General features: G+C 42.9%; 1 protein-coding gene across 2 annotated transcripts in view; it reads left to right on the top strand.

The window, feature by feature from the left end:
- The first annotated feature begins 2,067 nt into the window (after positions 1-2,067).
- znrf1 (zinc and ring finger 1) overlaps positions 2,068-14,782 on the top strand; it is a 59,904-nt gene continuing 47,189 nt past the window's right edge. Inside the window, exon 1 of one of the 2 annotated variants that reach the window (XM_044193804.1) lies at positions 2,068-3,496. In XM_044193804.1, the coding sequence (XP_044049739.1) occupies positions 3,103-3,496 (394 nt within the window). In that variant the 5' untranslated portion in view covers positions 2,068-3,102. Of the gene's footprint in view, positions 3,497-13,582; positions 14,115-14,782 lie in introns of those variants that run through there. The other variant, XM_044193803.1, reaches the window with a different exon arrangement.

A 14,782-nucleotide genomic window follows, 5' to 3' on the forward strand; every position in this document is an offset into this window, starting at 1 on the left:
GTTTTAAAGGCTGTGGAAATTGACAATGACATTTTTTGTCAGCTGGTTGCGCTCAGGGCTGCTGCTACTGTTGAGGACACCAAGGTCATGTCCTCATTTATATTTCTGTGAATTTGGAGGGTTTGACATGGAGTGCAGTTTAGATACTACCATTACACACTTATGACACTTCTGCTGGCCAGTTCTGCTATTTTTAGACTGATATCTTAAATGTTGCCTGTTCTAAATAAAAGGGATCTAGTCATCACCAGAATTACATGATGCAATGTAGAGAAGACTGAAACAACATTTAGATCACGATGTAGGGAGATAACATTTACAGAAAATAATATAATTAAACAGTTTAAAAATATATATAAAATGGGAAGTTTTGTGTTTTTCTTTTTTAAATACGCAGAAAATTGTACAGAGTAGAGTTTGGTTGGTCACTAATCCAAATTTTGTTACCACTTCTAATAAGTCATCCTTTATAAAGGGTTTATAAACTGTAACTAAGAATGCTTTAAACCTGGTTTTATTAATGTTAATAAATGTATTACTGCCTTATAGGTCAGTTATAAGCCATTAATATGAACAACTTTTGGGTTCACCAGGTGAAAATCCCTCTGGGGGTGTTTATTCTTTCTATTTTCTAGTTATAAGTTATAAATGTTGGTAATCCATTAATTAATAATTGTGGTTTCTCGCTGACTGATAAACCATCATGTCAGCATTTATGACTGTTAATAATTTGTTATCATTGCATTTTGGTCCAGATTTGCCACAGGTTTTTCCACAAGTGTCCTAGTGGACAAGGAACACATGCCAGAGGTAATTTTCCCAACCTGGCAACCCAAAAGTTGTTCTTATTAATGGTTTATAACAGCTCCATAAAGCATCAGTAAATAACGTATTACCTATTAATAACTTACAATTTACAAACACTTAATAAAAAGTGACTTATTGGAAAGTGTTACCAAAATTTCCAGGTTTGGTGCGATTCTGCTGACCTCAGTATTTCTAAAATACAGGCTACGATCCTGCTTGCACTGTATATTTGTGAACCCAGGTTTGTTATGTTTAAAAAGTGTGAAAGTGCATATGACTTATTAGGATGCTTTTATTTTCTCCTCTGTGTCATAAAACACAAAGGTTATCTTCCTTTACTTATTACTTAAAAAGACTGCATGTGAGGACAATCTAGAAACTTTATAACTGTTACTAATTCTTGGATTCTGTCTGTCATTGGCGAATTGTAATGTGTGGTAAGCCTTCAGAGTTACTGAACATGTTATGAAAATGGAAGGAAGCACTCAAATTAACCACTAGACGATAGAGTTGCCTTATTACCCTGTAGGTTTATTTCTTTTCTCCCTGTGGTCTTCTATTTATATTAGAACCATTTGAGTTGATTGTATGGTTTATGTGTGCGGCTATGTGTGTGTGTGTGTGTGTGTGTGTGAATGTGTGTTTGCATGTCTGAGGAGCAGAGAGGGGACCATTTATAGGCTTGCTGTCATTATAGCAGAATAGATTAACACCTATTGCAGTAAGTAATTTACCATAGTTTACCTTATTGGGTAGCGAGGCCAAGAAGACTGTACAAGACTGACTGTGTGTTATTGTGAAGAAACAAAGAGCCAGACAGAATAAAACCAGTCTAATTACACACACACACACACACACACACACACACACACACACACACACACACAGGATTAGACCAAGTAATCCCAAACAAAACATGTGAGCCAGTAATCCTAATAATGTATCATATGGTGGAGAACTCTGTGCATAACTTGGTAATGACAACAACACACTGGCTGAAGGCCTGACAGAGTGGGGGAGCAAAGCAGGATTATGGGTAATAGAAAGGCAAGGTAGTTCTATTTCTATTCCTCAATTAACAGATTAATTAAGAAAGAAACTCAGGAGAGGGGATTCCCTAGCCCTTCAAATATGTCAATTGTCCGAACCTTATGTGAATAAATTGAATAAGCTATAGGCCTGAGGATAATATACTGTATATGTTAACAAATATAATAATAATATAGAGTGTCACATTTGGTCATAATGCTCCTCTTGTTTTTAGTATAACTTCTAAATGAAGTCCTGAGATTTTTTTCTTATTGTCTTCACAATCACAAATTATGGTGAGAGTACAAAATCCAATTTAGGCTCAATGTGGGCTATGAAAGTGGGCTACCTGATGTCCACTGCCACACTGGCATATCCTGAAATGCCCCATGATTCAAAAGGCTTCAAGGTAACACTGCAGACAATTTCCAAGTCCATTCCCCTTGATTGGGAGTTAAAACAAAGTGTGTTTGCCTTCTCCCAGCACTGTCTCCTGTCCTGTCTGTTTTTATGATCCGAGTTTGCGCACTGAGCGCCTCCATTGTCTGGCCAGCAGCAGCAGCAGCAGCGGCGGCGGAGCGGAGAGCAGCGGAGCGCCGATCTGAGCGCAGGGGAGCGGCTTCACTGTGACCCCGATCTCCGGGAAAATAAGCGACCGCTGGTTGGAGACCACCGGACCGGACAGACAGCGGCGACGTCATTTTTTTTTTGGGATTTTTTTTTTTTTTTTGGTCAAAGACGGACCGTCGTTTTTTGGCGGTCAGACAGACAGCAACAGTTGTCACGATGTCTGAGATCAGATGAGGAGAGAGCAGCGGAGTGAACATTGCGGCGCTGCTGTGAACCGGGCCGGGCGGGATAAACGTGTTGCTGCAATGATACAGCCGTCTTAATCACCTGGGACAGCGAGGGGAGTGTGGTGTAGCTACATCTGTTTGTCATTCTGGGCTTTCGGCGTCATTCAGCTCGTCAGCCATCCCCCGGTTGTGTCGAGGTTTTGTCTGCGGGTGAGGTGAATCCAGACGTCAGGGCGGGCTCATGTTCCGCTCAGCAGGGAAACGGGCTGTTGCGTCTGCAGAGAGTCAGAGCTGACGAGCCTGCTGAGACACGCGGACAGACAGACAGGCAGGCAGGCAGGCCGAGAGACAGACAGGAGCGAGGGGAGGGGGGCGACAGGCTGTTTCGGCTCTCTCGACCCTTTGCGGATCGAGCCGAGCCCCCTCCTGTTTCCACCCAGAACCCCCACCCATTTGTCTCCCGCTTTGGATGGGGGGAAAGCAGAGCACGGCGGGGCGGCCCCGGGGTGCTTTTCCCGGTGTCTCTACGGATGACAGCGCGGTGCCACCGTCTGCCCACTTCGGCCACTACCGGCCGAGCGGCACCATGGGCCTGCGGAGCCGCTCGGTGAGCTCCGTGGCCGGGATGGGCATCGAGCACAGTCCCGCCGTGCCCTTCGGCTTCTACACCCCCAGAGGGACGGACTCGGATCGAGCCGGAGGGGGGTCAGGGGGCACTACCGCCGCCCCCCACGGTACCGGCTACCAGGACACTGGGGGCGGAGGGCACCACACGGACGGGGTGCTCTATCTGGGATCCCGGGGGTCGCTGGCTGACACCTTGCCTCTGCACATCGCACCCCGCTGGTTCAGCTCACACAGCGGTAAGGGCGGTCTACTCTACACACACACACACACACACACACACACACACACACACACACACACACACACACTGACACTTATCAGGCAGAATTTGGGTGACGCTGAAGGGTTAATTATCTGAGAAAACCACATAGAAAAGCCCCGGACATCAGCTCTTACAGACAGACACCTACAATCACGCACACCTTGTTAACCTGCAGGTGGCAATGACACCAATGCGGTGCCATTAAATTTCACTGATATGAAGGGAAGTTCAGGTCAGCCTGAGGATGAGTGAGAGAAAGGCAGCCAAAATACAGAAAAGGGCAGCTTTAGGCTTAAAACAAAGAAGATGATTTGAGTGTAAAACAATGTGTCTTCAGGTTCTTACCCTGTGTTGGCTGAGGTGGGTAAACTGCACAATGCTCAATGCCCCACTGCAAAGTTGTGGGGCATTGGACAGACATCAGCTTTTCAACACTTAATACTTGAAACATGTCTGCAGGAAATTTTTGAAACTGAAGCTATTTAATTCTACATCTTCCGTTTTAAAAAAAAAAAAGTATCTTCAAACACCAATTTTGCTCAAACACTCACATGAAACTGCTGTCAGTAGGTCATTTTATCAATTGAGGGAAATATGTTTGCGCTGTGTGTGCATGTGTGTATGGGAAATTGGATCTCTGCACTGTCTGCGTAGGTCATTCGTTGTTGTGTGAAATGACACTAATAAGCCTGTTGCCAAATCTGGCTGAGTCAATTAGCCCAGCGATTAGAGAGGAGGTAGGGAGGGAGGAGAAACGGGAGAAGGAAAAGAGATGGAGGAAGGTGAGGCAGGGAAGGGAGGAAGAAGCGAGGAAAGGAGGGAGAGAGGGGTTGTTCATGCTTATCATCTGCTTACCACTCGCTCCACAATATGTTTCTGTGTGTGACTGAACCTGTCAGGCCATCAAGTACATGCACACACCTACACCTGAACACATGTATTTGGGATACCCACACACACACAAACCTTAACCACCTGGCCACAGCTGGTTCACTTCCAACTGCAAAGAAACACACACAAACACTCAGCAATAAAGTCCTCGAGGAAGATTTTACACACACTCTTCCTTCTCTCTCACACACACCCTCACACACACACACACACACACACACACACACACACACACACACACACACACACACAACAGGCTCAGCCAGGTCCCCAGGCTCTCATTACCAAAGCCCTGACCGGCTCACAGCAGGAGAATACCAAGTTGAACATCAACATCTCGGCTGTTTTTCCCTGCCTACATTGCCTAGCGACCCTGATGTGCTTTCATATCAGTGGGAGGAGATAACAGACTAGGAGGGAGGGAAGTCAGTGGAAGATTGGAAAAATTGAGGATGGTGCACATGTCAGAAAGAGAGGCCTAGTAAATAATAGTAACTATGTAGGAAACACCAGTATGTTTATGACTAACTCACCTTGTTTGACTCAAGGTAGCATTGTAGCAAAGTTAAGGACATTTTTGGGTGCACTACCACTGTGGGATTGTCATATAGGCGTGGTCAGCAGCTAGCTTGTGGTGGCTAAAAAGGTGAGGGTAGTAGCAGCCACATTGCAAGAAGTCATAGCAACAACAACAGCACATTTAAATGTTCAAAAGCACGGTGAATACCAATGCTGGAGGCTTTAGATGTGCTGGTGACAGATGCTGCACACTTCAGTCTCAGGCAAGATCACATAAAAAAGATAGACAGCCCATCAAGATGAGTGACAAGTGTTGGGGTAAGAACTGGACTATCTGAGGGGGGAGAGGGCAGGACTGACAATACTCTTCCTGTCTCTGTGAGAAAAGTTGCAGCTTGAATCTGTTATTTCTCAGTGTTGGAATATGTGTGCAGTCAATGGTGGAGGCAGATAAGCTTACATGATATGGTCTAAAGTGTCTGATGAAGGTCGCTCTGACCAAAATGTCATATCTGTAATGTTGTAATAAAAGATTGGTTCTCTTAGAGGGAGTTTGGCCCCCTTTCAACTATCTAGACCTCTGCTCCGACTGCTTAGCATGACCTTTTATTTCCCTTGTAACTCCAGCAGAAATGTTCCTCTCACAGGGGTTTTCTGGTGGTGAATGAGATTTTTCTGGAAACTTGGCCACCATAGGCTGCGTTCAGAACGACAATAGCACAATGTCAAAAAATCAAGGGTCCTCATTTATTTCAGTGAGACCACTGCTTTGTTACAGTGGGGTGCCGCTGCAAAGGGCTCCAGCAAGAAAACACATGTAGTCTGTCAAAAAAAGTTGATCCTGATTCAACTTGAGCTGCAGCACAGAACATCCGGGAATGCATCGTGTTGGCCAATCCAGTATGTTAAAGTATCCATATTAGGTGGAATAGCTAGTAGCACATAGCTTGTAGCATTGTGCTAATCGTGTTGTTTACCTCGCAAACATAAGAAAGAAAGTGTGCAGCATCAGTGTAAAGGTACGCGTGTGCATCCCGAACTGTTCAGTATAGGAGTGTTCAGTACAAAACTCTTTGGTTCGGTACACCCTATGAACCAAATTATTGTTGAATTAGCCTAAATCACTCTAAGTAGATTTATGTCTTAGCATGTGGATAACATAAGCTTTAAAGTGTGATTTCCACCTGCAAAGCTTTGGTAGTGGGTCAGTTTTTGGCCATTAGCTAAACCATGCCAGTCACGTTAGCCCCTGGACGTTTAACTCGTGCTGAAATGGCTAACGAAAATGAGAAACTAGAGCTGGAAGAGCCTTCCATGTTTACATATATCCTTTTCGAGCATTCTGGTTTACCAGTAAACTGCAGTGACACCAGACGACGAGTGGTGGTTTCAACATTGTTCGGTTGAAGCAGGGAATGTCTCTGGAATCACACGCTACACTATTTGCGACGGCCGAGGCCCAGCTCTCTGTAGAACATGTCCAACGTGGTGCCTGGAAGGCTGTGGGCTGCTTTTCTCTAGCCTGGGTTGATCTGTTCCTAAGGCATGATCACACCTAATTAGAGAGGTTATTTCAAACCCTGGAGCTTTTCAGTTTTCGTGTCCATTTCGGAGCAAAGCAACTAGACGGAGACCTGGTTGATATACACTTCCAAACCAAATCTGTTGGGACTGATGCAGCTGTGATCCCACCCAGCTATAGGAAGGACAGTCTAATATGAATTTAACACTAGAAACATGCTCAGTTTGTGATTGTTCAACACAGGAAAATCCCCTGTTTTTACAAACTCAATAAAAAGGCATCTATTATGTATTGAGAATATCCTTCCACAAGCAGTGGGATAATCTTTTATTAAATATGAAAACCAAAACAGGCACGATACCCACACTTTCAACAGATGCAGTGCTCAGCATATCTGATGCTTCATACTTGTTTATGTTTATGTGGACCATGAAAATGTGGCTTTCCTTTTTGAAATATTGTTTACTTGAAATTTTCAAGTGAAGCCTAGCTAATGTAATGCACAAATGCAACATTTAACCAAAACTTTGATTTGCTTCAAATTTTACAGTTAATACCTTGACATTACTCTTCATATCATGTCCTTTTACCACTGTGCCATGAAAGGAGAAATGTCTGCCTTAAAGGACCGTACCAGTCAGTTTGCAGGGTTAATAGAAATAGGTTTGTAGATTTTATAATGCATTTTCTGACCTTGATTTTTGCCATGAATGTGTGGTAATGAAAGTGTTGAAAGGTTTGGTGGTGTGTAGTGTTGCAGATCACATAAAGTTATTCTTAAATTAGACTAGATTAAATGCGTTTTTGTATTGTTTATCTTACGTATATTTATTAGTGTTGATTTGCCTTTGGATCAGACTGGGTCATAGAATGCAGTTGGAGTTGTCTGGATACAAATTGTGGTTGTAGCCAAAAGATCCAGGGGAGGAAAACTGAGCTGTCATTCAAAAGTACAAGTTGCTCTTCTTCTCTGAAGCATCTGTTGAGTCAGACTGCACTGATCTAGACAGAGATTTTTCCTGAAAATATAGTCCAAATAAACCCATATAATATGCAACTTTACATATGAATGTGGCTCCCAGTTTGGGTTGTAGACATAAAATAACTGAGGAAACTGAACACAGTGATTCCTGTCCTGATTGTTGCTGTATTTCATCGTCATCATTCACTGTCATTGTTGGAGCACCGAGACTGACCTCCCTCAGGTATTTTGTAATGGTTAGCCTAAGATTTCAAGTTAGTCCCAAGCATGGATGTTGCAGAAAAAAGGTAGGAATGGTGGTTGCCCTTCAGGAAACATTAGTTCGATGACCTTTTAATGAAATGATGTGAGGCTGCAGGTGCAGTAATAGTTTTAATTGTTCTGGTTAATATACTAGCGCCAGCAGTGCTTAAAATCATACAAGGTAGCTAGCTAGAAGGCTACCAAACCCAAGTAAAATCCAGTGTGTGCATAGAAAAGAGTACAAAAGTACAAAAGATAGATAAACCTAGATTGATAAAGAACCTTTGTTCTTTTTAACTGAAAATTTGATTGATTTAAGCATGTTCTAAGCCAGTCTCACAAATTTTTGGGCATCCCAAACATAAAATGTTGATGTTTCCACACAAAAATTCACACATCATTTTTATTTCACTGGTTTTGGGAGAAAAATGCTGCATTCAGGGAACCTCTGAGGCTTGGTCATTTACACAGTATAATGTTTTATCCTAGAAAGACATGTTTAATCCATGTCACATAGGACCAAGACTGGATTATCAACTGGGAAAGCCAGCAACCTGCCCCAGGATCCCAGAATTCCAGGGACCCCAAAAACTCCACGCTTACTATTGTATGTGTCATCTGGTTTGTGCTCATTTGTTTGGTAATATGCACCACACGACATCAGCAGACATGCTAAGGGCTGAGGTGCTTCCTGCTTTATAGCCTAACCTTGAGGCCCTGTCATAAAAAGGGTCCCTGTGTCAAAATCTTTTTAAGACTTTCATTATTTCCATTTTATGCTTAAATGTTGTAAATTCCTAAATTATTTTTTTAGTTTTACTACCACACAGCAAATCAGTTTTCTAGCTCACTGTATGTAAGGGGTTATGGGGGCCCAGCAGGTCATTTTTGCCCCTGGATCCCCTAATAGGTTAATGTCGCCATGTATGGGACAATCCATGTTAAAAATGTTGGTAGAGACCTCCAAAACAAGTGTGTATAACTCTCTGACAAAGGAGGATCTATCCAACAAAGCCTAAATCCTCCCATACTGGCCATTCTTTCTGCTGCAAAGCACAAGGACTATAATTGGTCATTATCTTATGAGTAATGCTCAGAAACTTGGTTTGTAGTTTGAGAGGGAACCTCGACTAGTTCATGAAAGTAATGATATGTTCTCATATGGAGTGTTTGTGAGAGAAAGAGTAAAAGTCACATTCAGACCTTGACCTTTATATTCCCATATTCATAAAGTGGTTGCTCTTGATATAGGCAGGGGCTGTTAGTTAGTTACCCACCACAACACACACACATAAATAATGACACATGCACACACACACACACACACACACACACACAGATCTTAGATGGATTCTCAGAATGCTCATCGTTGCTGTACTGAAAACACTTCAGTCTCTCTGCTCCTCTGTAAAATGGCTGTTAATCAGGCAGGCCACAGGTGCCTCTCCCCCTGTTTGCCCTTGGGAGGTTGGTGTGTGCGTGTGTGTTTGTGAATGAGAGACAAAGGAGGGGTGGTGGGATGGGAGGGTGGTGGGTGGGGGTGGGGTGCAACGAAGAATCTAAATCGTCGTCACAAGGGAGAACAGATTGTCTCTTTAAAATTCAAGACAAAAGCCGATGGTAGTGCAGAAGAGTGTGTGTGTTGATGAACATCCATTCAGCTGTAAAGATATGCATTTACTAGGCTAATGTTAATCACGACACAGACCAGTAAGAGCCTTGCAGTTGCATTTGTAATGTAGCCTTATGCAGTCTTGCCTTGAGATTGCATCCTCTCATGCACACACACGCACACACACGCACACACACACACGCGCACACACACACACACACACACACACACACACACACAGAGCAGCAGCAGTCATATGCCTCTTCCTCCCATCCATCTTTGGTTCGGTGCAGGTAGAGGTCAAACAAGCCATGCTGGGGCGCATTAAATGGCTGCTGCTTGTTTCAGGAACATGAATGGGTTTGAGGATTTAGCATTCATTCATGTTTTTACACCAGCTTTATCTTGGGTCCCATCTCTATCTCACTATACCACTGATGACAGAACATATGGCTGCTCGCATCTGTGTGAATCAGACCTCACAGGGAGGAATTGTAGTCAAATTCAGTGTTGTGTCTGTGATTGATGATGGGTATTTAGTAATAAGCACCATAGTTGGAATTCAAACTGATTCAACATTTTTTTTGTTTCTTTAATTAAGAAAAGAGTGTTCTTGCAGCATAATCTTAATTTTAATAGGTTTATTAGTTGCATTTTCTTGGCAATATGTAACAATTGAAAAACTTGAATGTGTTCATTTATATTCCAGTGGATGAGAAGATAACTGGAAATAGATGGAATGTGATGCAAACAGTAATGCAGAATTGTAAAAGTGGCCGTTGGTTTGTTTTTGTGGCGTAAGCCGATTCTTAGTGCTGCTAATCTACTGGCCTACGCCTCTTATAAACAGCATGTCACTCATGTTCTATTGACAGATACCACTCCCCACTGACATATATCGATTATTAATACTATTAATAATTACTATTAATACTATTGAACAGTTGCTGCTGTGTACCACATAAAAATGGGATGTTACTGGTGTTCTACTGACACATGCCACTTTTGACTGGCTTACACAGTAACGTTATTCTGGAATGAAACAACTCCTTAAGCAGCTGTCATTATTAAAAATATTGATATGTGTAGTGTTAAGTCTGGAAAATGGTTTCCAGCCGCTGAACTTTTTAAAGGACGTACATTTGTCGGGTATGTCTCACCTCCTCTCAATACACCCAAACTTCATGAACTATTAAACTTTTTTTTCTTTTTTTTTTACAGAGAATCATGATTTTCCAACTATCTGCCATATTTCTCAATTTTGTTCTGAACCTTATATTGGTGTTTAGTTCAGGAGAAATTGATGTTTCCAGAACAGAGAAAACAGCGAGTGGTGCGAGTGGCGAGTGTCAGTATGAGCAAAGCAACATGTGCTTGGCTGAAACTACTTTCGGTAGAGGACGTACAACTCATACTTCATTCAAATCATACAATTATACAGAAATGTAGTAATAGAAACCGAATCTTGTTTCATAACATTTGCCTTAGTTTTGCTTTGGTATTGTATGCAAAAGGTTTTTGCAATTCTTAATTGCTTTGATTAGTCCCAATGTTCCACATCAGCTGTCAGTGAGAAGTATGAAAGGCTGGCCATTTTGAAAAGGGTTTGAACCTGGAGACCTGCCACTAAAGGCTGGATTCCCTATAATTAATATGTCAAAAAACAGACAGATGTGGCAGAATGAATAGTCCAGAAGAGAGAGAGAGAGACAGGCAGAGTGAATGAATCATTAAAGGAAACAGACAGAGAAGAATTGTGATGGGGCGTCACTGTGATGTAACTGAAGGACAAGGCAGGGAGACAGACAGAGCAGGGATGTGGTAAAGCCAGCTAAACTCTATTCAGTCACCTTTTTACACTGATACACAGCTTTATAACCTAAACTGTATAAACCAGTGATTCTCAACCAGGGGTATATGTATCTGTTCTGCAAACGTTGAAAATTCAGTTGTATGAAAAAGATATTTCAACAGATGCAGATACAGAATAGTGTTAACATCCAGTTTAAAATCACTTGATATTAAAATATTGAATGATTAAACACGATTGGTAGTGTTAATGAAGAGGTACTGGAGCTCATTTGACAGGACTTTGGAGGTATGTTGCTTTGTTCATTGACTACATCCTGAGTGACCAAAAGACAGTCAATCAGAGGACATTAGCTTAGAGACACACAGACTGACAGAGACACAGACAGATTAGATCCTACCCCAACCCAAACGCAAATAACTGACTTTACTGTACAACCTAGTGCTTTAGCAAGCTTTTGATCATTATATCCATCAGTCAAGTGCAGTCATCCCTCAGACCAACGAGCCTCCCCTCCGCTCTCCAGCCTCTTTATTGACACATGCTGTCAATACAGCATCAGTGCTTAACCAATACAGTATTTGCACTCTTTTTCTGACCAACAAGTTTAATCCCTGCCCACCTTGGCTACCAATTCCCCAGTGGTACCTTGCAAGTGGAAAAGCATTTTTTACGCTTAATTACATTGCCTGTTAGACCAGAAGAGAACAGAAAAAAACAGAACTTGATACAATTCAATAGAGGCCTTTGGAGAAGACTCACCATTCTCCCAGTAGCATAACTGGTGCCATCACCCAGGTCCATTTGTAATGTGGTTGAACAGTAGTGATGGGTCAATTCACAAATCAATTGTTCATTTGAACAGTACTTTTAAGCAGGCGAGTTGAATCAGTTCATCGCTGGAACAAAATCAGATTTTCAGATCAGTTAAGCCTCTATGGTTAGACTGCAACTTAGTGACACATTTGAATATATATGTAAAGCAAGCACTCAGGACAAAAACAGTGACCACTTCAATTCTACACTCAACCACAGTGGCTAACTTCCTGTTTATACCCTTTGCCGTTATTTGGCAGCCAGACAAGATGCTACTGCACTTCATGGTGCAAGCATGATAGATCTATGATAGATCAACTATGTGAGTCATTCAAGGTATGGATTAGTCATTCAGTTGCTTAGACATTCTCACAGAGTTTTACAATGACAAGTTCTAGAGGTTTATCACTAAAAACAGCTGCCTGCTGCAGCTGGAAATGATGCCGAGGAGAGCGGTGAGAGTGAACCAAAACAGGAACGTTGTGGGCCGTAAAACCAAAACAATAAACCAAAAGATGCTAAAACGATCAGTGGAGCAGAGGGGAACTGCAAAGTTGGGTGATAATTCTCTGTGGGCTTGTCATTATGAGTGTCTCCTTTCACATTGAACATTGTCATTTGATCCTTTGTTAATATAAAAATATTGATTAGTGCAAATGTGTAAAAATATTGCCTCTAATTGCTTGTGCCTTGTTGGGTATGGTGATGCTCCAAGATTGTGTGTGTTTGGCAACAGGGATTTTGGTAGATTTCATGGTCTTTGTAAATGCATCATATACTCTATTATTTTGGGTTGATTTTTCAGGTGGTTGTATACATTTCTAGTGTTATTCTAGTGTTACATAGCTATCTGCGCTGCAACTAAAGCAAAACATTGCTTGCAAACTATATGCTCTTTGAATCTAATACAGTTCCACAAAACAGAATGTGACCCGTTTTTTGGGGCAACATTTTGGTCAGAACTGGCATTGAGTAAATTAATTTCCTGTTCCCTCACCACTACTGTTTGGATTCTGTTGATTTTGACTCACTTTGTTCTAATTTTCTTGTACTGTGTTACTCTTCTGTGTCTCTCTCTCACACATACATTAGATTTTTTTTTTGTTTCTGCTGCTCCTAAACCCTTCTGGTTTGTGGAAATGCATACACAAAAAGGTACTGCACTCTTATGCACACACATAATAGACACATGGGCACACACACACACATACACAGGAAAACACAGTTTTAGGCTCTCAAACACACACATGCTCACCGTTGGTTTAAGCCAGGTTAGAGGGTGAACGCTGCGTGTAATCTGCTGCCTGAGAGTTCACTCACCCATCTGAGGCGCAAAGCAATTACTCAGCAACCCCATTACTTCCTCTGTTCCTCTCTGTCTCACTGAGCGGATGTCTGCATGCTATTGTCCTCAGATTATAGACACATAAGCAAATCTTCCACTTCTATACACAGGTGCTTTGTAATTTAATGTAAATAGTGATAAAAACAAATTGCGCACATGGACATTCACACAAGTCTGTATTATACTTTAGCAGCAAAGATTATGTTAATTTTAACACTAACTGTATACTTAAATTAATATAACAGATATTGAAGATTTGTCACTATTTGAATGTGTAGCACTAATACAGCCAAGAATAATCAAACATATCTTGTTTCTACATGAAAAGACTCTGATAAAATAATTCACTTGACCTGGAGGTCGGCAACATGGCTGGAGGTCTAGCTGCAGGAGTGCAGGACCAGAGATCAGCGACTGGAGATCTGAGCATGAGGCCGGCAACAGGGCAGCAGAGCTGGGAGCCTGTGACAGCTGGGAGACAGGCAGGTGAGCCAGTGATGCCAGGAATCCAGGAGGCTGATGCTGAACAGAAACTGGTGACTACTGCAGCTCAGCTGGAGCAGGAAGTTACCGCTGTGGCACCGGAACTGGAGGCTGCCGTGGCTCAGCAGGAACAGAGTACCACTGCAGCTCTGCAGGAACTGGTGTCGCACTGGGCAGCGAAGTGGCCAAGATACTGGGCAGCTGATGCTCTGGGGCACTGGGGAGCTGAGTATCTGGAGCACTGGGCAGTGGTGAGGATGAAGAGCTGGGCAGCTGAGAGCCAATTCCGTCAGGAGCCATGGGGACCACACCTCCCTTTGGAGACTCCATGGTACCCCGTGAGAGTGACCAGGCGATTACCCTCCAAAGGTGACTGACATCAGGATGGCTCCTCAAACAGTTCATCAAAGGCTTGAAGGATTCAGGGGGGACAGGCATGGGGTTAGCGGGTTCAGGACTGTCAGGAAGTGGATTAGTCAGTTTAGGACAGGCAGCATCAGGACTGGCAGGTAGCATGCCAGCCGGTGCAGGACAGGAAGACTGCAGGCTCACAAACCCAAGCCTAATCAACGGGAGTGAAGGCTGGTGGCTAGCAGGCCGGAGTGAAGGCTGGTGGCTAGCATGCTGGGAGCTAGCAGGCAGGGAAGCAGGCTGAGAATCAGGGGTGTTGATAAAGTCCGTAGCCCACCCAGGTAAAAAATTCCTAAGCCAAGACTTAGTGGACACTGCCCTGCGTGCCAAAGTCAGAGCTGCCGCTCCATACTCCCAAATAGGGGCCCTCCTCCAACTACCTTGGAGGCATAGGATGGTGTAAGACAAATCATACAGTTCTTCCTCGAAACATCCATCTGCTGGGTCCATATTGGTAAGTTTGTTCTGTCACGGTTTGGCAAGCAGGGAACAGGGAAAGGACACAAACGCAGATAGTGTAAGCAGACTGGTGCAGTTTAATGATTTATTAGCTTACTAGCAGATACAGGTAGGCAGACCAATAAGCAGACAGGTACACAAAAAAAACTAACTGACCAAGAACAAAG

The sequence above is a fragment of the Siniperca chuatsi genome, linkage group LG4 (assembly GCF_020085105.1).
Source record: "Siniperca chuatsi isolate FFG_IHB_CAS linkage group LG4, ASM2008510v1, whole genome shotgun sequence".
In the NCBI taxonomy this organism is placed as follows: domain Eukaryota; kingdom Metazoa; phylum Chordata; class Actinopteri; order Centrarchiformes; family Sinipercidae; genus Siniperca; species Siniperca chuatsi.